The 22,252-nt window shown below is 41.3% G+C and overlaps 1 protein-coding gene across 2 annotated transcripts in view; it reads left to right on the top strand.

Annotated features, from left to right (window-relative positions):
• LOC110965025 (glutamate receptor ionotropic, kainate 5-like) overlaps window positions 1-17,212 on the top strand; it is a 310,421-nt gene extending 293,209 nt beyond the window's left edge. Inside the window, exons 20-21 of one of the 2 annotated variants that reach the window (XM_051956156.1) lie at window positions 4,408-4,586; window positions 10,515-17,212. In XM_051956156.1, coding sequence (XP_051812116.1) covers window positions 4,408-4,586; window positions 10,515-11,414 — 1,079 coding nt within the window. In that variant the 3' untranslated portion in view covers window positions 11,415-17,212. The remainder of the gene's footprint in view (window positions 1-4,407; window positions 4,587-10,514) is intronic. The other variant, XM_051956157.1, reaches the window with a different exon arrangement.
• The last annotated feature ends 5,040 nt before the right edge of the window (window positions 17,213-22,252 follow it).

The raw sequence follows: 22,252 nt of genomic DNA, 5'->3' as shown, positions 1-22,252 counted from the left end.
TCACGTGGCTGTTGGAGTTTTCAGGTGAACTGCAGGCTGTGTGTTGTAATACCTGACATTATAACTGGAATTATGGCAGAACTGAGACACCTTTGTGGTTCTTTCTATTTGTAGTCGTGGTTGTATTGTTTCCATGGAGGTGAAAGATTTCATATTGCAGTGAAGAAAAAAAGCTCAGAAACTACTTGGAGTTCAGAGATAAAACTGTAACTGGTACCTTTGTCTATTTAGCACAGTGATAATTAGTTATTTATCGTACTTTCTGCTTTTTGTGTGGTTGTAGTCGAGTTTTCTGTCATAGTTTTGTTAATTATCACAGTGATTAAAAATGTAAACGGAGCAAAGAAACGTCCAGAAACTGCTTCAGAGATAGAATCAAAATTGGTACATTTTTATCATTTGGTTTTATGTAGTTTCTGTCTAGTTTTTGCCTCAAACAGCCGTTGTGTTATCTGCATATCACTGCATTATTGTGATGCTAAAGAAAACTACAGGATGTGAGAATTCTCTGGCAGAATGAGTCATTTACACTGACTGAATAGATGATGATAATTTATGGGATTATAATTGTGTTTGTGACATTTTTGAGTTCTTTCTTAGAGGTGATGATGAGCCCACAGAGGCAGGAATAAAACAAAGAAAGGAAGCCTTGAAGTTTAGAGAGTTCAACATGTTAGCAATTGAAATAAGTCCAAAGAGAAATTGTAGTTGAAGTGAGTCTGAACACAGGTGCTAAAACCAGCAACAGTTTCATCAGCAGATCTGATTAAATATGAGTGAAGTGGGGAAAAAAGACGATGATTGAAGTGAAGTTGAGCTGAAGTGTTGGTGAGGAGCTGGAGCTTCAAGTGTCACATGAAGTGGAAAGAGAGAAAGTGTGAAACCTCCAGAGGATAAGCTGAGACGGCGTCAGTTAAACTGTCGGCTTCTTCTTCATCTGAAGCGTTTGTAAAGAGAGAGGAGGAGGTGATTTCATTTAAATATGGAGACAGCGGAGCAGAGTTCCAGGAAGACGTTTACAGAGCGGCTTCTCTGGTGGAAAATAAAAAGAGGAGAGAGATGTGGGTGTGAGTGTTGGATTGTTGGTTTTGGAAAGTTACAGAAATCTCCCAGTGTGACATGGGAAGCTGTGGGAGGAGGGAGATGAAGCTGCAGGAGGCAGAAAGCTGGAAAAAGGCAAAAAGAAATGACAGAATTTGAAAATACAGCCCTCCTCCTGTGGCTCCCCTCATCTGTCCTCAACTCTTCCCAGCAGACGAGCTCAGGCTGCTGCTGCAGATCTATGGATCTATGGATCTATGGATGTTTACTGCAGATCTATGGATCTATAGATGTTTACTGCAGATCTATGGATCTATGGATCTATAGATGTTTACAGCAGATCTATGGATCTATGGATGTTTACTGCAGATCTATGGATCTATGGATCTATGGATGTTTACTGCAGATCTATGGATCTATGGATCTATAGATGTTTACAGCAGATCTATGGATCTATGGATGTTTACTGCAGATCTATGGATCTATGGATCTATGGATGTTTACTGCAGATCTATGGATCTATGGATGTTTACTGCAGATCTATGGATCTATGGATGTTTACTGCAGATCTATGGATCTATAGATGTTTACTGCAGATCTATGGATCTATAGATGTTTACTGCAGATCTATGGATCTATGGATGTTTACTGCAGATCTATGGATCTATGGATCTATGGATGTTTACTGCAGATCTATGGATCTATAGATGTTTACTGCAGATCTATGGATCTATGGATGTTTACTGCAGATCTATGGATCTATAGATGTTTACTGTAGATCTATAGATGTTTACTGCAGATCTATGGATCTATAGATGTTTACTGCAGATCTATGGATCTATGGATGTTTACTGCAGATCTATGGATCTATGGATCTATAGATGTTTACTGTAGATCTATAGATGTTTACTGCAGATCTATGGATCTATAGATGTTTACTGCAGATCTATGGATCTATGGATGTTTACTGCAGATCTATGGATCTATGGATCTATGGATGTTTACTGCAGATCTATGGATCTATGGATCTATAGATGTTTACTTCAGATGGACTTCTGCTGCTGCAGCGCTAATATGAAACGTGGTCCATACTTACAAGTTTAAATCGAAACAATGACGAATAACCAAAACAGTACCCTATTACCAAACACCACATGGCATTTTTACAGAGAGATTCCTCTAAATATTATATGTACAATTGAGCAAAATTGAAAGTTATTGATCAAGATGTCAATCTGGACAAATGTTCTGTGATTTTGGACACTTTGAGTCATTATGGACAGTTTTCAAATAATTTTGGACATTCTTTGGATCTTTGCTCGTTATTTTAGATCATTTTTGTGTCTTTGGGATCATTTCAGTCATTTAGGAAAAATTTCATGTCGTTCTGGACGAGTCAACGTATGATTGCGTGACTTTTTGTATCATAGTTGAAATTTTAGTGATATCCAGTCATTATTTATTAATAAGTGATTGTTTCCATAACAAATAATGATGGAATCTGTAAAACATGATCATAATGAGCATAAAAACCATTAGCTTTTTTTTACTTTTAATAAAAATGTGTGCAGATACATCCCATGGCTTCAACAGTCCCTCAGTTATAGATGGACCTGTTCAGCGTTGCATTCAGTTGTTGCGTCACCGTCTCCACTCGGTTTCCATCTGTTTCCCATGAAATCACAGGAGGTAGTCAACCTCTGTTCTTTCTAACAAGAAATGTTTTTATCTTGTAGTTTTGTTTTTTTTCTCAAATCAAGAAAATGAACTTGTCAGTCTCCATTCTGCTGATTTTATGAGCAGAGTTCATGACGTCTTTCAGCAGGAGTCATAGATCGATAATCAGTCATTGATTGAGTCATAGATCTACTTTATGGCAGAATGTGATGAGAATAATGAATGCAGAACCTACTTTTAGTTTTTAATCTAACACACTCGTGCTGTAAAGTACAAGAGGAACCCTAACCCTATCTGTTTATTCTTTACAGTAGACAGAAAAAAAACACATCTGTCTTTCAAAGTGAGGTTCCTCTCTTTGTGAACACATAACAAAAGGACGCACAAGGCGGGAAACGCTCAGTGGACATAAACCAGATGGAAGTGGACAAACACACACACATGCCCGGCCTCCTACACAAATCAAACATCAGAATGGGAGCGTGAACTTATAAGTTTGAATTACACGACTTGAACACGCACAAACACCAACAGCACAACCTGGAGGACACACTGATAGATTCAGATTCATAAAACTAGATGCGTTTTTCCCGTATGGAAACGAGCCACATCTGAAACTCGCAGGCATGGTGGGCGGTCATGAGAGCTGCATGCTGCATGCTGGTCCGGTTGCGGTGCGTTTAGCCACGGCTCATTTGCATAAAGTAGACTCGACTTCGACTTTATGCAAATTCAATGCAGCATGCAGAGATCTGAGACGTCTACACTAGCCATCGCTGACCTAAACCCAGGACAGATTCAGCATCTTATTTCTCACCTCAGATGCTTTCAGAAATACTGAAGTGTTTCCAAAAAAACCAGAAACTTTGCAGCCAAACCGCCGTGTTGGCCTGATGCATTAGTCAGACTGTCAGGCTGAAAATGCTGTCATGTAATCAGCTAACGGCCGGTAGTGACGCCGAGCATGCAGGTGATTTTCAGATGTGGCACGTTTATGCTACGTGTCCACTCATGAAAATCTCCGTCTTGGTGGGCGTGTCCTTGAGCCCAGTAGCCTGCCTCTGATTGGACAAACGACTCGGGAGCTGTCTGCTCCTGGATTTAAAGTCGGAGCACAAACTTTGTCTTTTATTATGAAAACACTTCAGTGAAAAGTATTTCTGAAATAATCTGAGGTGAGAAATAATCTGCAGCAGCTGAGTCTGTCCTGGTTTTAGTCCACCGACGGCTAGTTTAGACGTCTGATGGAGGTTTCGGGATGGTCGGACCTCCACATGCCACATCTAATCTGCATAAAGTAGAAGTCGAGTCTACTTTATGCAAATGAGCTGCAGGGAAACGCACACAACCGGACCAGCATGCAACACGGTGCGTTCCACATAGACAGTGAATGGGATGCAGGAAGCTGCTGGATCTAGTGGACACATAACCTCAAGATGAGATTAGCTGTTTGCAAACCAAAGCTAACTGCAATGCTGGCCTCCATCCAGCAGGGGGCGCTGTAGGAAGAGGTGATGTGTTTGCACTCAGGGCAGAGGTTAATTTAACTGAAGAATCAGTTTCTGTGTTCAGTCCGTGTAAAGACTCATCACCAAGAATGTAGAATAGAATGAGGAAGCTACGAGAAGCTAGCAGCATGTTAACGCTGATCAGATGATTGATTATTGATCTGATCTGTGTGTGTTTCAGGCCTCGGCATGGAGAACATCGGCGGCATCTTCGTGGTACTGATCTGCGGCCTCATCATCGCCGTGTTCGTGGCCATCATGGAGTTTGTGTGGTCAACGCGCCGCACCGCAGAGACGGACGAGGTAAACCTTCATCCTCCTCCTCCTCCTTCGTCCTCCTCCTGCCTCCACCACTCCTCAGTAGGTCGTCCTCCTGTCTGTGTTCATGTGCTGCAGCTCCTGTTGTTGTTTAGAGCTGCTGGAGTTTCATCCATTCTGTCAGCAGGAGCTGGGCTGAAAATAATGTTGAAATGATTCTGACACTTTACAGTTCAGCTGCAGTGTCTCCAGAAACACCGTCAGGAGATAATTCTGATGACATACTTCTTTAAACCTGCTTTCACAGATTCCTCGGCCACTTGAGAGACGCAGGTTTGTTTTGAAAAGCAGTGAAAGGCGTCCTGTCTTTCAAAAGTAATAAAATGTGACTTTACAAAAGACGGAAAGAATCATCGGATTTTTAAACTTTCCAACAGTTCCTGAACTTCATCAGAAAAAAACCAAGCATATTACCTTAACATTCAGATGTGAAGAGTTCATTTGTAAAAACAGGTAGCTCCATCTTCAGAAAACTCTTTTTTTATTGTTTACTTGAGACAATAATAATAATAACACTAATAATTTATTTTCTCTGAGTCAAAGCCACTCAACTTCACTTTGATTGATATTATCTCAAGTAAACAATAAAAAAAAGTTTTCTGAAAATATCAAAACGGAGTTATCTGTTTTTGCAAATGAACTCTTCATGTTTTTATGTCCTCTAAAACAAACCATCAGTTCCAACCAAATCCTGTAAGAAAAATAAAAAACTCTGCACAGATTGTCACAAATGAAAAGTCATGAGTGCTTCAGCTGTGATGAACATTCATTAGACAGAAACTCAATAACTCCTCTCTGCTTTGTGTAAACAGCCTGAAGTTCAGCTGACAAGTCTGGATATCGATTAAAAATGGAAGTAGTTAAATATATGTAGTATGTATAGATTTTTAAAACGTGCTCATTGTCATTTTCTCCTGTTGTTCTTTTATGATTACTGATGTAATATTTGGCCAGAAACTGTAAACTAATATAATATTCTAAATTACTTTTTATATTCTGTATACATAACATTTAAAAAATTGCCAAAAACCTTCTTTTGCTTTAGTCAGATTATGTGGAGAAAAAAACTCACTTCTGAAGCTTTTAGAGACTCAGCTGCAACCAGCAGTCACATTAGAAAACCTCTGATCGTTTGAACTGCAGGCGGTGTTTACACTCAGCAAAAAGAATATGGGGGAAATGCAGATATTAATATGTCTGTAGTGCGTACAGTCACTTTTTCCCCAGTATTATTAGGCAGTCTATAACTGAGGGACTTTTGATGTCCATGGGATATATCTTGCATTATTTTTTGTTAAAAAAAAAAGTTTCTATGTTCATTATGATCAAGTCTTTACAAATTCCATCATTATTTATGATGGAAACAATCACTTATTAATAAAAATGACTGGATATCACTAAAATGTCAACTAAATAACGTCTGAATTTAATAACAACCACCTACTAATGAGCTAAACAAGAATAAAATGAGCTGATTCACAAATAGTTTGGATTGTGTTCTTTTATTAAAGCTGCTGTCCGGAGTTTCCGTTTGTTTTCAATTTATGTATCATTTTTTAACAAAGCTTAAATGTGTTAGTCTAGTTCGATACTATAATATAAAGTTAGTATAACGCGATATGAAAATTTATTCCTGAGCTCCGCCTTCCTCTCATAGACCCCCATGTTATTCCAAAAAGCGCCGGTCGCTGCCGACCAATCAAGTTCGAGCTTCAGCTTTGTCATGCTGTCAATCAACGGTTACGCGCACAGCAAGCAAGCCCATGCAGAGGTGGGCGAGCTACGCACTACGCAACCGCGCGCACATTTGTTTTGCTTGTGGAGGAGAGAGCATCAGGGATCAGCAACTTCCAGAAAAGTTACCAATCCCACGGCTTGTCAGGCCAAGAGACTGCAGGACGTTTTTTGGCTCGGGGTGCTCGCCTCGCTCCCCGACCACGGCCTCCATAGCCCGCCTGACGGCTTCGTTTAGATGCCCGACCTCTGGAGGAAGATGTTGGGGCGTCTGGGACATACTCTTCGTCAGAGGAGTCATGCAATTCTGAACTCTAGATAGAAATAAATAAACAATGTAACACATATACACGCGTAAATGCACTAAGTTTGATAAACAACGTCATCCAGAGGGATACACGAGTGTAATCACATATTGAAACTTTACTCGTTCGTCCTAGCAGATTCATGTTATTTTGGTATTAGGACAAGTTAGACTCAATACAGCATTCTAACGTAATTCCTTCATTATTGACTAAATGTACTAAATGTAGAGGAGTGGAAAACAGCAAAACAGGCGAGATGCTGCAGCACTCCGGGCACTTCTCTCATGTACTGCGCGCGTGCACAAATAAAGGGGTGAAATCAGAGGGAGGGACCAACAGTGTTTTAGGAGACGCTGCGATTCAAACTCCGGACAGCAGCTTTAAGTTGAGGTAATCAGGACAGATATTTATTTTTTGGCAATATATCAAATTTTATATGGAAAATAACAAATTAAATCCCTTCCCACTAATTTCCTCGTTCCAAAAACTCCTCTCCAGGAAGTGTGTTAATTCCAGATCACATGACCTGCTCCACATGATGTCATTTCCTCCTGAAGAAAAGACTGGAAGACTCCAAGGATTTCTGACTTATTTCACCCTTACAGGGTCATGTTTTTTTATATATATATTTGCATGTACAGCCATGTTTCTGGAGAAGAACATATAATAAAACCACCTAATCCATAAAAATATCAATCAGGTCTTGTGAGGTCACATTGTCGTAGACGTTCATATTGAATTTCGGCCGGTACGCGGCCCCAATAAGAGCTTTGTAATTGTGGCTTCATTAAAACGGCTCATACGACTTTATCGTTTCAAATAAGCAAATTTGGGGCCAATGTTTATATCTTACCAAACATACGGGTGTGTGCATATTTTATGTTAATTAGCAATCATAAACAAGTCACACGTGTTGAGCCGAGTATGTTCGGTTTCGGCTGTGTGTACGAGTAAGCGTGAACAAGTATATACGGTCCCGGCTTAATATAAAGTAGTCAACAGGTTTACTACAATATCTTTAGAAATAACTTTACATTTTACCCAGCTGTATACATAATATTTAGAAGAATCTTCCTCTAAAATGCCATGTGGTGTTTGGTTATAGGCGGCCATGTTGGTTTTAGGCCTGAAAACGGCAAAAATGTCACGTATGATACAAAAGGTCCACAATTATATACTGACCCGGTAACACACAAAGGAGCACTTGGAATAATGCTGTTGATGTTGATTCCAATTTTTTTCATTTTTTAGTAAAACTAATCAAAGACATCCAAATTCAACTGGTCTTAAATGATTTATGGCGTTATGATTGTGACAACTTACACCAAAGACTGGAGTTCTGTCTACTTCTAGTCGTGGTTGTGCTGTTTCCATGGAGGTTCAGGAGGAGAAATGAGCCCACAGTGAGTCAAAATGTGACCAGTTCTCAGCACAAACACGTCAAAACTCTGACTGTTTACATTCATGCTTCCTTCTGAGGAATCTTCTCCCTGCTGATTGGATTCATTTCTTGGCACGTTGCTGCCCCCTAAAGTCCATATCTGGCATGGACTGCTGCTCTGAACCTGGCAGCAGGATTGTGTGTTGTAGCATTTGTTCACATGCATCTGTGTTGCTGTGCAGATCCACTTAAAGCAATGCTTGTGTTGGTCAGTAACTTGTCAAGGCCAAAAACGCAGCAGCAGTTATAAAATATTATGCATGAAAACCTGCTTGTGTTTGTGTCTTTTTACTGCAGGTCAAACATGTAGAAGCGCTGATGTTGTGCTTTATAGAATATTGCAGGATCCTATATTACCTATTTAAATTTTATTCTTACCCTCTTTAGGTAAATTGTTATTACCTCTGCTGAGGAGGTTATGTGACACCCGGCGTCTGTCTGTCTGTTAGCAAGATAACTCAAAAACGCCTGGGCAGATTCACATGAAATTTTGAGGGGATGTAGACTATGGTAAGAGGAAGAGCTGATTTAATGTTGGTGGCAATCCAGAAAGGATCCTGGATTCTGGATCACTTTGAATTTTTTAGTTTGTTTTAGTATGTGGTCCAAAATATGACAAAAACATCATAGGTTAGTATGTCGTCCAACAAAGTGGAGCAAGGTGTCCAGATAGCTCAACTGGTTAAGAAGGTGATTCATAAACAGAACTGTGTCAGAGATGCAGGTTTGATTCCAGCTCATGATCCTTTACTGCATGGGTTTCCTGTTTTCCTCTCTATCCTTGGAGGAGGTCTGCACTCTCTGAGTGCTTTTCTAGTTTCTAATGTTCTGCATAAACAACATTGACACGTTTTACATTATATCAATGCATCTTCACAAAGGAACTCAGAACTGTTCATGAATCTTTAGATTACACAGTCTGAAGGTCTCAGCTGGACTTGTACTGCTCTGTTAGTTTAGGGAAAGGAGAAATGAGGTGACTTTTTTACATGATGCATTATTAATTATTGTAGTATCTGCAGTGATTTGATGAACCGTTTCTCCTCTGAACCCTATGTTGTCTAGAACTAGAAAGACCTCAAAAATGTCTGATTTGTGATGTAAAAGCACCAAAAAAATGGAACTTCTTTAGATGTTTGTACTACATAAAGTGAAAAACAAAATGGAATCAACATTTTTACCAAAGGCCTAGAGGTATCACCAATCCCAGATAAAACGGTGTCTCTGCAGACTATGGATGTCTTTTGGGTTTGTTTTTGTCCGTAGTACCACACAGGAAGAACAGAGTGAGCTTGATGAAATGTCACAGTGTTGGTTTTGGTTATTTTTCCTGACAAAACTGAGTCACATGATTAATTTGAGGACTGACAGAAAGTTGTAAATCTGATTATTCTTTCCGTTTTCTGCCATTCCTGGTTGCTAAATGGTTTCATTTTTTTGTCATGCCTGTCAAACTCATCAGTGGGTTTGTTTGATCCGTGTTGGAGTTAAAACTGTCTCATGAACACAACTGTGTGAATTTAGGGGTGATTTGACAAGTTTATGTTTTGAGGTGCAGTGTGACGGACAGCAGCAGGTTTTCTAAAGGTACGTGTCCACGAGATCCGCCAACTTCCTGCATCCCATTCACTGTCTATGTGGAACGCACCGCACTGCATGCTGGTCCGGTTGTGGTGCGTTTCCCTGCAGCTCATTTGGATGCGGCGTGCAGAGATCCAACGCATCGCGAAACTTTGGTCAAACGTCTAAACTAGCCGTCGGTGAACTAAAACCAGGACATATTCAGCTGCTGCAGATTATTTCTCACCTCAAATGCTTTCAGAAATACTTTTCTCGGAACTGTTTTCATAAAAAAAGAGAAAGTTTCCGACCGAGCCGCCGTGTTGGTACGACTTTAAATCCAGGAGCAGACGGCTGCCAAGTCGATGTGTTTGTCCAATCAGGGGCAGGGTAGATGAAGACGAAGGTCGGTAGGAGTTGAACACCTACTGGCCTCAAGGACACGCCCACCAAGTGGGAGATTGTCAGATGCAATGTGTTTACAAGGGCTGATCCGAATAATTACCGGTTCTGGATATTCAGACATAATTTATGACGAATATCCGAATATTCGGCTTTTCAGCCCAGGAGGTGGCGGGGAGTGAAGCGAAGCACATTTGAGAACTCGTATCTTGCCCTCAGGGTGTTCATCGTTGGCGTCCGACAGCATCAGCATGGATATCTCCGTCTTTGGGTTTTTCCTTCTGGTTATTAACACGGACAAAGTGAAGCATGACATCACAGTTGGTAGGTCCACATGATCTGGGGGGGGGGGGGTCTCAAAATTATATTCGCACACCACCACAATGACCGAATATTCAGATATTGAAGTCCAGCCCTAGTGTTCACATGCAGGAAAAGCGGATCTAGTGGACACGTAGCATGACTGTGCAGCAGCCATGTCTTCTTCCAGCTGCCTCTCTGAGCAGAACATGTTTCTGTCCGTCTCAGGTGTCCGTCTGTCAGGAGATGCTGACGGAGTTTCGAAACGCCGTTTCTTGTAAGAAGAGTTCCCGCTCTCGTCGCCGGCGGCCCCTCACCAGCGCCGGGGGAGGAGTCCTCCGCCACCCGTCCCGTCTGGCCCTAGCCGGCCCTCGGCCCATCCGCCTGGTCCGAGAGATGCGCCTCAGCAACGGCAAACTGTACAGCGGCACCGGGCCGCTGACGGGCGGGTTGGCGGGGCTCGGGGGAGGCCCTGATTTGGGCCCGGGGCCACAGAGGCTCCTGGAGGACCCGCTGGGAGTCAACGCCACCACCAGCACGCCTCCCCCGGCGTCGGCGCTGGTGGCTCCGCCCGCTCCGCCGCGCAGCTTCCTGCAGAGCTGCAGCCACGTACGGATCTGCCAGGAGTGTCGGCGGATCCAGAGCCTGCGGCCGGCCACCCTCACTCCTCCCCCGCCACCTCCCCCGTCCTCATCCTCCTCTGCGTCCTCCTGCTCCCGCATCCCCCCTCGGTGGTGGCGCCGGGCCACCACCAGCACCGCCACAACCCTCACCATCACCTCCACTACCACCACGGCTCCATGTCGCTGCCCCGCCTCCCGCCGCCACCTCCCCCGATCTCGACGGACAGAGCCGACAGCGACGGGGGGACGGCGAGCCCCGGGAGGGCCAAAAACAAACCAGCGCCTCCACCCAGACCGCTGCCCCCCGCCAAGACACCAACACACCCACCCACAGACTTACTGGGGGGGCATGACTGAGCGGAAGGACGCTGTTGGAGGGTCAGAGGTCATGAAGTTAAACTTTAAATCGGTCCAAATCAGACTCTCAGCAGGGGTGGACGGAGGAAACCATTTGGACCCGTTTGCTGGGTCAAAGCCACTTTGGACCGGTGGATCATACCAGTAACCTTCACAGGGGTGGTGGTGGTTCAAACCACTCTGACCTGTTAAACAAACATTTGGATTAAACCAGCAGAGGACGGTCTGGTTCTTCACTTTGCTCTTCGCCCACAGACTGGGTTTGTCTGAATCCTGAGGCAGGTGTTTGTACAGAAGCAGAGCAGCTGTACAGTTCTCATGGTCTTTGTCTCCCATCTGGACGTCTGTGGAGGATGTAGCTCTTTCTGACTCTGTTGCTGTTTGTACAGACTCCTGACTGCTGCTGGGATCCGTGGACTAACCAGAGCTGTGCTGAGGTAGTTCTTTACCGTGTGATGAGCAATTCATCAATAACAGAACCATAAAGAGTCAAATGTTGGAAGTTCACAGAATGAGGAGAGACGAGAGTTGATCATTTTCACATCAAGTGGTCAAAGTTTTGGGATCTCTTAGGTGTAGCAGCCAGTCAGTCCAGTCAAATTCAAGCATTTCCAGCTCTAGTTCTTTGAAGGAATAATTCACCGTTTTGGTAAAATGTTGAGTCAGACTGTAGCACCTAGCTTAGCATAAGGTAGATTCTGTCTAATATGAATCTCTGTTTGGTGGCCACCAATATGACCAATGACTGATTTCAACACTTCAGATAGATCTCAGCTCATCAGACACCAAAATGTTGAACCTTTCTTCCAAAAAGTTTGAACCATTTTAACTGATCACTACGAGAACCACAAAGCAACCCTTTTCTGCGTTGTTTTCCAGTAAAAATAGCATTTTTTTTATGGTCAGTTTGTGTTAATTCAGAGAGAATTCAAGATATTTGTTGGAACACCATCTCAGATTTTACGTATTTGTTATTCAGGACCCAAAACTAAATGATGTGAATTATTTTTGCAGAATTTCATATTTTCAAACCTGTTAATTTGGGATTAAGGGTTTCTTAAAACCCACAGACATGAAATGTGATAACACTGAAAAAATAGTTTGCAACTAATTTAAATCTTTAAAAGGCTCCAGCAGGTGTTAAAATTTAAAACATTTTGGGGAAAAAGTGCACCATTTCAAATGAGGGTGGTTTTAAGGCCCCTAAAACTTCCTGTCAGCGCCTAAAGATGGATGGATCCGTATTTCCTACCAAAAATACAGTCTTTGGTCAACATTTCACCAACTCTTTAGGGCCTCTAACGTCAGTAGACTTCATTACGTGACTAGTATGACAAGCCAAGGTTCCAATATTGTTATTTTGAAGTAGAGAGTTGGACTAATTTGAAGGAAAACAAAAACTGTTGAGGAGAGGTGTACATATATTGTCACTGTATGTGCCAAATGGCTTCCACGTTGCTTCGCGAGCCCAATTTGATATTTAGGATTTCCAAACTCATACCAGACTTCAGTCAAACTGCAGCCAAATTAAATAAAGTACCGGTGGAACTCCGGTAAACTGGCTGCCAACTGGACCCAAAACCAGCCCAGCTGTGATGTCCACACCTGCACCAGATTCAATTCAGTTCAGTTCAGTAAATTTATTTCAAACCTGCACACAGCTCTTTTGACAACAGACATAAAATTATATCTTGGTTTGAAAAGGGGATGGATGAAGCAAAAGCTTTTCACCAGAGGCAGCTAACATTTAGAAACACTGTAGAGGTGCTGCTCAGAATAAACTAAAAGTAAATCTTAAAAAATTAGAGAACTAGTCCAAACTCACAGGTCATTGTTATGGTTTCCCTAAATCTCAGAGCATTTTGACCGTTTAAAGGGTTTTGGTTTATTCACGGTGAAACAGGAAGCATCAGTTTTATCATTTGTATTTTTGTGGGACTAGGCTGTTTCTCAAAATGTAAAATATTCTGTATTTTTGAAAAGTTTCGGGAACTCCTGGACAGTTTTCCCCTCAGGGAGACGACAGGATCCTCCAAGTGGCTCCACAGTGGAAGTTTGTGGCTGAAAGACTCAAAAAAGTACATGAAATATTTAGCTGTTTTCTGAGTGACTTCTACTCTGGAGGAGTCCACGCCTTTATTATGAGCACAGTATGAGAGCAAAAAAAGTTTGGACACTTGTAGTTTCCTACACAATAATTTTACACAGAAATATCTCTGAATTTAACCACAAAGTCATGTGCTTGTTCAAAAATCTATATTTTATATCTGCTAAACAGCAGTTTGGAAATAACTGAACTAACTGGTGGTCAACATGTGATCTCAGTGAGTGATTCAGTCGATATTTCATCCTCATTCCTATGTCTGATAACACAAAAATATGTACATAATGGCAGCTTTATTGGGAATTCAGTTGCATTAAAATAAAGTTGATGTGAGCACAGAGAGCAGGAGAGAATCAAACATGTGAACACTGGTTTATTAGTTTTAAATCTCTGTCCTCAGCATTGCTTTCCACAGAGCTCTGACTTGTGGGCATACGTTCAAAGCTAATGGTACCATTAGCCACGTTAGCTGCACAGTGGGCTAATACGAAGGATTGTCTTGTTGTTGGGTCATTACCATCAACAAACCAGGTCAATAAACCCGGCTTTAACCAACAGCAAGTCTTTCAGCTACATAAAGTCACTGAGTTTCCCCTGTGTGGATCCTGGTCTGACTGCCTAAAAGGATAATATTATCTCACATTTTGTTTCTGTTGTGGAAATAAGAAATAATCCACTCTCATATCTAAACTGTCCCCAATCTGATCAGGGCCATTTACACATATACAGGAGGTCCTCAGTTTACAGCGTCCTCGACCTACAGCGTTTCATCGTGACATCAGAACTGGTTACATGGAACTAGTTGATGAGCAGAGCGGATGAATACGTCGTCACACGGCGCTATCAGACGGCTTTGTTTCCATTCTCTGGTTGTACTCCACCTTGGATTGTGCTACATTCACTAACTTTTTACCTTCATTATGGCTCCCAGCGTAAGTCAGACTCTTCTGATGCTGGAAGAAAAGGAAAGCGTCTCCATGGAAGTGAAATTAGACAGAATAAAACACTGAGAACAGAAACACTGACCAACAAGGGTCAGGATGTAAAAACAGGTCAACATATTGTAGTGACCCTCTGTGATGAATGAGTGAGACTTTATCTGGTTCTCTGCTGGTTTATTGAACCTTCACACAGGATACTGTGGGCCGTAGCCAACGCCAGAATAACTAGAAAAACCCCATAACTTAGCTCCAGAATAACTAGAAAAACCCCATAACTTAGCTCTCGAATAACTATAAAAACCCCATAACTTAGCTCCAGAATAACTAGAAAAACCCATAACTTAGCTCCAGAATAACTAGAAAAACCCATAACTTAGCTCCAGAATAACTAGAAAAAACCCATAACTTAGCTCCAGAATAACTAGAAAAAACCCATAACTTAGCTCCAGAATAACTAGAAAAAACCCATAACTTAGCTCCAGAACAACTAGAAAACCCCCACAACTTAGCTCCAGAATAACTAGAAAAACCCCACAACTTAGCTCCAGAATAACTAGAAAAAACCCATAACTTAGCTCCAGAATAACTAGAAAAAACCCATAACTTAGCTCCAGAATAACTAGAAAAAACCCATAACTTAGCTCCAGAACAACTAGAAAACCCCCACAACTTAGCTCCAGAATAACTAGAAAAACCCCATAACTTAGCTCCAGAATAACTAGAAAAACCCTCATAACTTAGCTCCAGAATAACTAGAAAAACCCATAACTTAGCTCCAGAATAACTAGAAAAAACCCATAACTTAGCTCCAGAAGAACTAGAAAAACCCCATAACTTAGCTCCAGAACAACTAGAAAACCCCCACAACTTAGCTCCAGAATAACTAGAAAAACCCCATAACTTAGCTCCAGAAGAACTAGAAAAACCCCATAACTTAGCTCCAGAACAACTAGAAAACCCCCACAACTTAGCTCCAGAATAACTAGAAAAACCCCATAACTTAGCTCCAGAAGAACTAGAAAACCCCCACAACTTAGCTCCAGAATAACTAGAAAAAACCCATAACTTAGCTCCAGAAGAACTAGAAAAACCCCATAACTTAGCTCCAGAACAACTAGAAAACCCCCACAACTTAGCTCCAGAATAACTAGAAAAACCCCATAACTTAGCTCCAGAATAACTAGAAAAAACCCATAACTTAGCTCCAGAAGAACTAGAAAAACCCCATAACTTAGCTCCAGAATAACTAGAAAAACCCATAACTTAGCTCCAGAATAACTAGAAAAAACCCATAACTTAGCTCCAGAATTAGCCTCCGTTCCCAGCTCTCTCTACTGCTGACTCTCAGCCAATCAGAGGTGAGCTAACTAAGCATGGCACCTTCACTGACATCAGGTAAATCTGGAACTGAACAATAAACATTAAAACATCAACATCAACAACAATATCAGTCTGTTACAATGTTCTGTTATCTTCTAGTAAAATGATTCATACATGCATGGAAGTTGTTGGTGTTCATGACTTTATGAAGAACTGATGGATATCGTGATGCACAGAACAGATTTGTTCACATTTTCACTGGAGTTCAGACTTACGGTAAAAATCGTCTTCTGTAGATCAGTAGGAGCAGAACGCTGATGTAAGCCGAGGACCTCCTGTATTTAATATCTGACATTTTCCTTCATCATATGCACTACAATAGCTGTAGTTCCTGGTTGCACCTCCAGATGGAGCCTCTTACTGTTTAACACTGTGGCAACTCGAGCAGAAAGCATTTTAGCGGTTTGCTCTTAAAGGGGCACCATGACAACGTCTTCTGTGAGACTTAATGACCTGTGGTCAGCGTGTACAGGTTAAATCAGCTGGATTCACTGGGTCAATACAGAATAAAAACCCGGTGTGCTGATGTTGTACTGAAAAAACAAAATCTAGAAGTAAAATGACAGCTTAGGGCTGATGCTAATATCGATTAATTGAAAATGCCTCGATCTGCCCTAAAACCATCATGACTGTCACTCAGAGAAACAGTTCTGTAAAAATAATCTCGACAGCCAACCGTTCTGTAGAAAGCACACAGCAGAGACTTTAGGTGGAACTTTGAAACCAACCAGCCTGATAATCTCACCCACCCTGTCAGAGGTGAAGAGCTACCTCAGTCCAGCTGTGTGTGTTTCAGGTGAGTATTCCAGCGCAGACACACTGTACACACCACACACTCTCCTGTAAACGTGGAGGGCAAAGTGGAAAACAAACAAACTTGTGATTGTACTTTCCTTCCTGTCGGCGCGTCCAACCTGAGTACTGCTCTGTCTTCACTTTATTTCCTCTCTTTCGTGGGGATTGACGAGCCACAGCCGGTCAGCAGATGTGATTGCTTTACAGTCGCCTGGTTGTCATGGAAACAGATGAAACACTTTTGAAGAGCAGCACCTGTAGCTTTCTGTTTTTTGTTCTATATTTTGCATAGAAATGTTTCAGAAGATGGAGCAGCAGCCTGAAGGGCGTCATGGGTGGAAATGTCAGTGGAGTGTGTATTTGTATGTGTATATTTGTGAGGACCGGTGTGAGGTTTGTTGGGCCCTTAGGGGCCTCTCTGAGGGTTCAGGTTTCATTTAAAGGGGCTCACAATGAACATCCTCACAAATATAGCCATACAGGTGTGTGTTCTGTTTCACCATGTTTGTCTGTTTGTAGCAGCAGTGCTCAGCGATCAGCAGGACCGAGCCGACAGACCGATCTTATTCTGATCATTCTATTGTTATCATTATTATTATTGATATTGAGGTGTGGGTGACTGTAGGAGGGGCGTCGCCCTCTGATGTTCAATATATAGACACACGTTTGGAATAAAAAAATGAAAAAAAGAAGAAAAAAACAGTCAATGTACCAAAAAAACCTCTGGCTGGTGGTCATGTTTTATGCATCTTTTCTACAATAACACTGGTGTGTTCTGTGATAACCAACAGATGGATTAGAGTTAAAGAAAGATTCGATCAGCTTTATTGATCCCACAGCGAGGAAAGTTCACCGTTAAAGCAGCTCCAAATACACACAAATAAATAAGAAAAAACAAAAAAGAATATATGCAGACGATGATTTATTTGTATAGAAGAGGATGAGGTCGCAGTTATTGCAGGTATGAGTTACTGCTCATAGGTTTAATGTGGGGGAAGGGCAGCAGTAAACAGGTTTATGCACTGTAAAGTCTGACACGTTTATCAGTGATCTGTTGAAGTTTTTCAAGACAGAACTGGAAACTATCGACAGGAAAAGTTCACATTCATTAGTTGTTTTAGTCAGAACTTCATTTAAGTCGTTTTTCATTCATCTGATTATTTTCTGGACTGAATTGATTCAAAATCTCTGAAAAATGTTGATTAGTGTTTCCCCAAAAACTAAAGAAAACATTTCAGAAGCTGAATCAGAATCTAATTATTTGTAATCATCAAAACAGTTGGCAGTTAATTTGAATATTGATTAATGGGAGCTTTAGTTTAGTTTGTTTGAAAATGTGGAATACAGTCAAATATCTAAAAGCAGCAACAGATGAAACCGAGCTGAAGCTTTTTATAGATTTTTAACTGAATTCAGAAGAGCCCTGAGCTCTGTGGATCAGAGACACACGGAGAATCTTTGAATACAGGAAGTGTCTGAGTCTCCATCGCCAAATAAAACTGTGAATAAACCGGCAGATTTCAGACTGGAACACGTCATCATTGAGTTCTTAAAATCCTCATCAGCAGCTTCACCTAATCTAACACTAAAAAAACTCTATTTTAGTCAAACTGCCTTTACAGTAATGATTTGTTCACGTCTCACTAACTATGGGATGTTGATCAGAGTTGGTGTAGTTTCAGTGTTCAGACAGCAGAGAGCGCTGCAGACCAGGAAGAGAAGCGCAACACGACATCCAAACCACTGCATTACAATAAAAACTACATCAAGCTGATTCTTTTCTCTAGTATTTAAATCATTACAAGCTTTATTGTGCAGCAAATTGAACATCAAGAACCAACGTTTATCTGAGTTTGTAACAGATTTTATAAAAATAGTAGAAATAATGTGGCAGCTGTCTGTAGAATCATTTGATAACTGAGGACGAGTTTATCAGTGCAACAACAAATAAGAGAGCAGGGAGAAGCTTTTAAATGAATATTTGCTTTCTTTACATTTAGTTTGTTTATTTCCATCTGAAGTTGGAACATTTGGACAAAGAAAGACGATTGATTTTTATTGGTCGAAATCATTCAGCATCCGTTGTTTCCCAGCAGCAGCTTGAACTAAACCTTGTGTTAGCAGTAAAACAGCTGGTGATGAATCTGTGAAGCCAGCCGGTCATTCTTCTGATCTTCACGGTGGAGCTGCAGGAATGAACCGGTGGCCTCATCACCGACCTGCTCTGGATCTGCAGGAGTTTAGCAGCAACGCCAGGCAACGCAGGAACAAATCCTCATTTCAACCCTCTGAGGTAAATCAGCGCTGAGATGTTCTGAGTGAATCCTGTGATGTCTGTGAATATTCATATAAACAGGCATCTGTCTGAGCTCTGTTTAAAGCAGGTGAGTTTCTTTGTTTCCTGTGAATATGAACCATCAATCTGATTTGATTTTTATGTGAATGTTCTTAAAGAAAATAGAAGTTTTACTGATATAGATGGAATCACTTTAGATATTTTTTGGATTTTTTGGAAGATTTTTACTCATTTTTTGAAAACATTTACAAGAATTTTCTGGCCAAATTTGGGGGATTTTTTAAAAATGAAACTTCAGGAATTATTTTAATTTTCTTCATGAAGGTTTTGCAATTTTTTTGAATTTTTTGGCAGAATTTTTGGATTTTTTTCAGGGAAGGAAACAATATTTTTTGGTGCCCGTAAATGAGGACAACAGGAGGGTTAAAGCAAGTGAGTTTCTTTATTTCTTGTGAATATAAACCATCATTCTGACTGACTGCAGATTTTAATGGAACTGTGGGGCTGGTTGGTGGAAATATGAGCATTTCCTGATGTTTTCTGCACCAACCAGCTCCTTTTCCATTGTGAAGCGCTTTGAGTGGCCAAAAAAGCGCTATATTAATCTAATCCATTATTATTATTATTATTATTATTATTATTATTATTATTATTTTTTAAGACCAGGCTTAAAACGTTCCTTTTTGACAAATCTTATAGTTGGGGCTGACTGGGTGACCCACAGGGGTTCGGCTTGTGTCTTCATTGCACAGCTGACTCCTTCTTGGACGTCCCTTCGTTCTGCCTCTAGTCATGCTGCTATAGGCCTATAGGCTGCTGGGGGACTTTTCTTGACGCACTGAGCCCTTCTCTATCTACCTTTACATTTAATATGTATACCGTTATTGCAGTACATTCACTCTGTTTCCCCCTGTGCTATTTCTCCGAGTGTCCCTGGTCCCAGAGCTGGATGCTTCAGATCTGTGGTTGATGTTCCACCAGCTGGTCCAGTCTCCATCATGTCCACTGTGGGATGCTGCTGCTGACCTTCCTCCAGCCCTCTGCTTCCAACTCCCTTTTTCCACCAGTCAACTCTGCATTGCCTTCACTATACTGTTATGCTAACTTACATACTGTTTGAATTTTACTGCTAGCTATATATGGAGTATGTTTAATGTCAGAGCCGTACATCATAAGAGTAAATTATGAGTCAGTTTTCAATGTTAGCTTATACTTTGTCTGTGTCACATATCCTGTCATGCATGTATCCAAATGTGTGTTGTGTTTTCCTTGCTTTCCCACCCCTCCCTCTTCTCCCATCCCTCCCCCTTGCCCTCTTCTGTCCTTCTCAACCCCCCCGGCCAGCAGGCAGATGGGTCCCCCCTATATAGAGCCGGGTTCTGCTCGAGGTTTCTTCCCTGTTAAAAGGGTGTTTTTCCTTGCCACTGTCGCCTTTGGGCTTGCTCTGGGGGTCAGGCATTTGGGTTCTGTAAAGCGTCTTGAGACGAGTTGACTGTAATTGACGCTATATAAATAAAATTGAAAAATTGAAAATTGATTATTATTATTATTATTATTATTATTATTATTATTATCAGTTTATGGTGTAAATCAAACATCAGCCAGCAGGGGGACACAGAGAGCAGCACATGGTGTATTTTACTGCACTAAGATCCTTAAGGCTCAGCTTCTCTTTGATATTTCTCCTGTTATGTCACACATACAGACAGGTTTTACTCTTCAGTGGCTTTGCAACTAATTTTCACATCATTTTAATTAATCTATTAAATCAATAGACTTTAAAAGCTTTGATCACGTTCTGACTAAATTTGAATCCTTGCCAGTATGTTCTGACTGTTTAGACTTATAAATGAGTGATAAATATCTATAAATATAACATTCGTCGTTTAAACATTCCCATAATTCCGTGTGGTTTGTGGAGAATAACCAGCAGGTGTGTCCAGACCCTTCAGTGACGTTTTGTTTCTGTTCTGACCATAAATCTATGACTGAAGCATGTTGTCAGCATAAATGAATCAGATCCTTCCCTGTTCTACAGATGAAGAAAGGGAGCCCACACCCATGTTTCTGCAGAAAGTCTGACCACAGATTTCACATTTACAGTGACTCCTGCCTGTTTACAGTAAATGAGGAAGTTTGATTCATCTGGAGGCACACTGACCTTGAGCACACTGGTTCAGTTTTCTAAAATAAAAGCTGATCTTATCAGAGCACTGAATCACAGAACACTGAGGTTTTAGGTTAAATACCAGTTTTACTGTTTTCTGTTCTGTGTGGAATGGTTCAGTTCTAATGCTGGGAATCAAAGACATTTGATAATCAGGTCTGTGGTTCCATCAGATTCTAGCAGGAATCAAACTGCTCCAGGACGCTTGATAACTGATTTGAATGTGTCATTAATCTGCGTAGTCAGTGAATAACTTCTTGTTTTTTTACCACGTCTCCGTTCTGAAGGAGACATTGAGTTATTGCTGAAATCTGGCAGTCGTCAGCTTAGATTTGGTAAACTGTCCTGCTGGAGCTGAACTCACACATGATTCATTTAGGACCCATCAGAAATATGACGATTTCATTAATAATGTAACTGCTCCTCCTCTGTTTTGAGGAATATGATGTTCATCACTGGAAGAAGTTGACTCAGACGCCTTCGTCATTCTGCAATCAGGTTTCAGAATCAGAATAAATCAATGAGATGATCAGTGATCAGGTTTTAGACCAGAGAGGTTCAACATCTGTCCTGGTTTTAAGGTGTGCTGAAGTGGTGATGTTATGTTTTATTTCATGCATAGCTCCTCTGGTACTGACTTTTTATTTATCTGGTTTATTTATCTGCACAGTGATCAGTGGTTAGTTCTGTCACTTCACAGCTAGAAGATCCCCGGTTTGTGTCCCTTCCTTCCTGGGATCTTTCTGCATGGAGTCTCCATGTTCTCCTGTACATGTGAGGCTTTTCTCCAGGTTCTCCAGCTTCCTCCTCAGTCCACAAACATGCTGAGGTTAACTGGTGATTCTAAACTGTCTGTAGGTGTGAATGTTTGTCTCTATGTGTAGCCCTGTGACAGACTGTTACCTGTCCAGGTGAGACAGACTCCAGCCCACTAATGAGGATCTATAGGTGTATCGATGATGGATGGATGTTTAGCTGTTGATCAGACAGTCTTGGTATGGGGATGGATTTTTAAGAGTTGTAAAGAAGCTGCAGAGACTCATGTTGGACGACGACTCTGCTCCCCGTCTGAGGTTTCAGATAAATTCAGTCGTCTTCCTAGAAATATCCACCGTCTCTACTGATCAGAGTCTTCCAGCCTTCTGCAGGCCTCAGGGTTAGCTGGGTTTAACTTAACATACAGATGTTAGTTTAGCATTTTACAGCTAATGGGTCAAACTACACAGTTCTGAGAAACTTTGGCAGTAATTTCAGGTTTTCTCAACATAAATAAAATATGTAGGCAGGAAAAGAAAAACCAAAA

Source organism: Acanthochromis polyacanthus, chromosome 11 (assembly GCF_021347895.1).
Source record: "Acanthochromis polyacanthus isolate Apoly-LR-REF ecotype Palm Island chromosome 11, KAUST_Apoly_ChrSc, whole genome shotgun sequence".
Taxonomy (NCBI): Eukaryota; Metazoa; Chordata; class Actinopteri; family Pomacentridae; genus Acanthochromis; species Acanthochromis polyacanthus.
The sequence above is the reverse complement of the archived record's forward strand: the minus strand, read 5'-3'. Positions and strand labels throughout refer to the sequence as shown.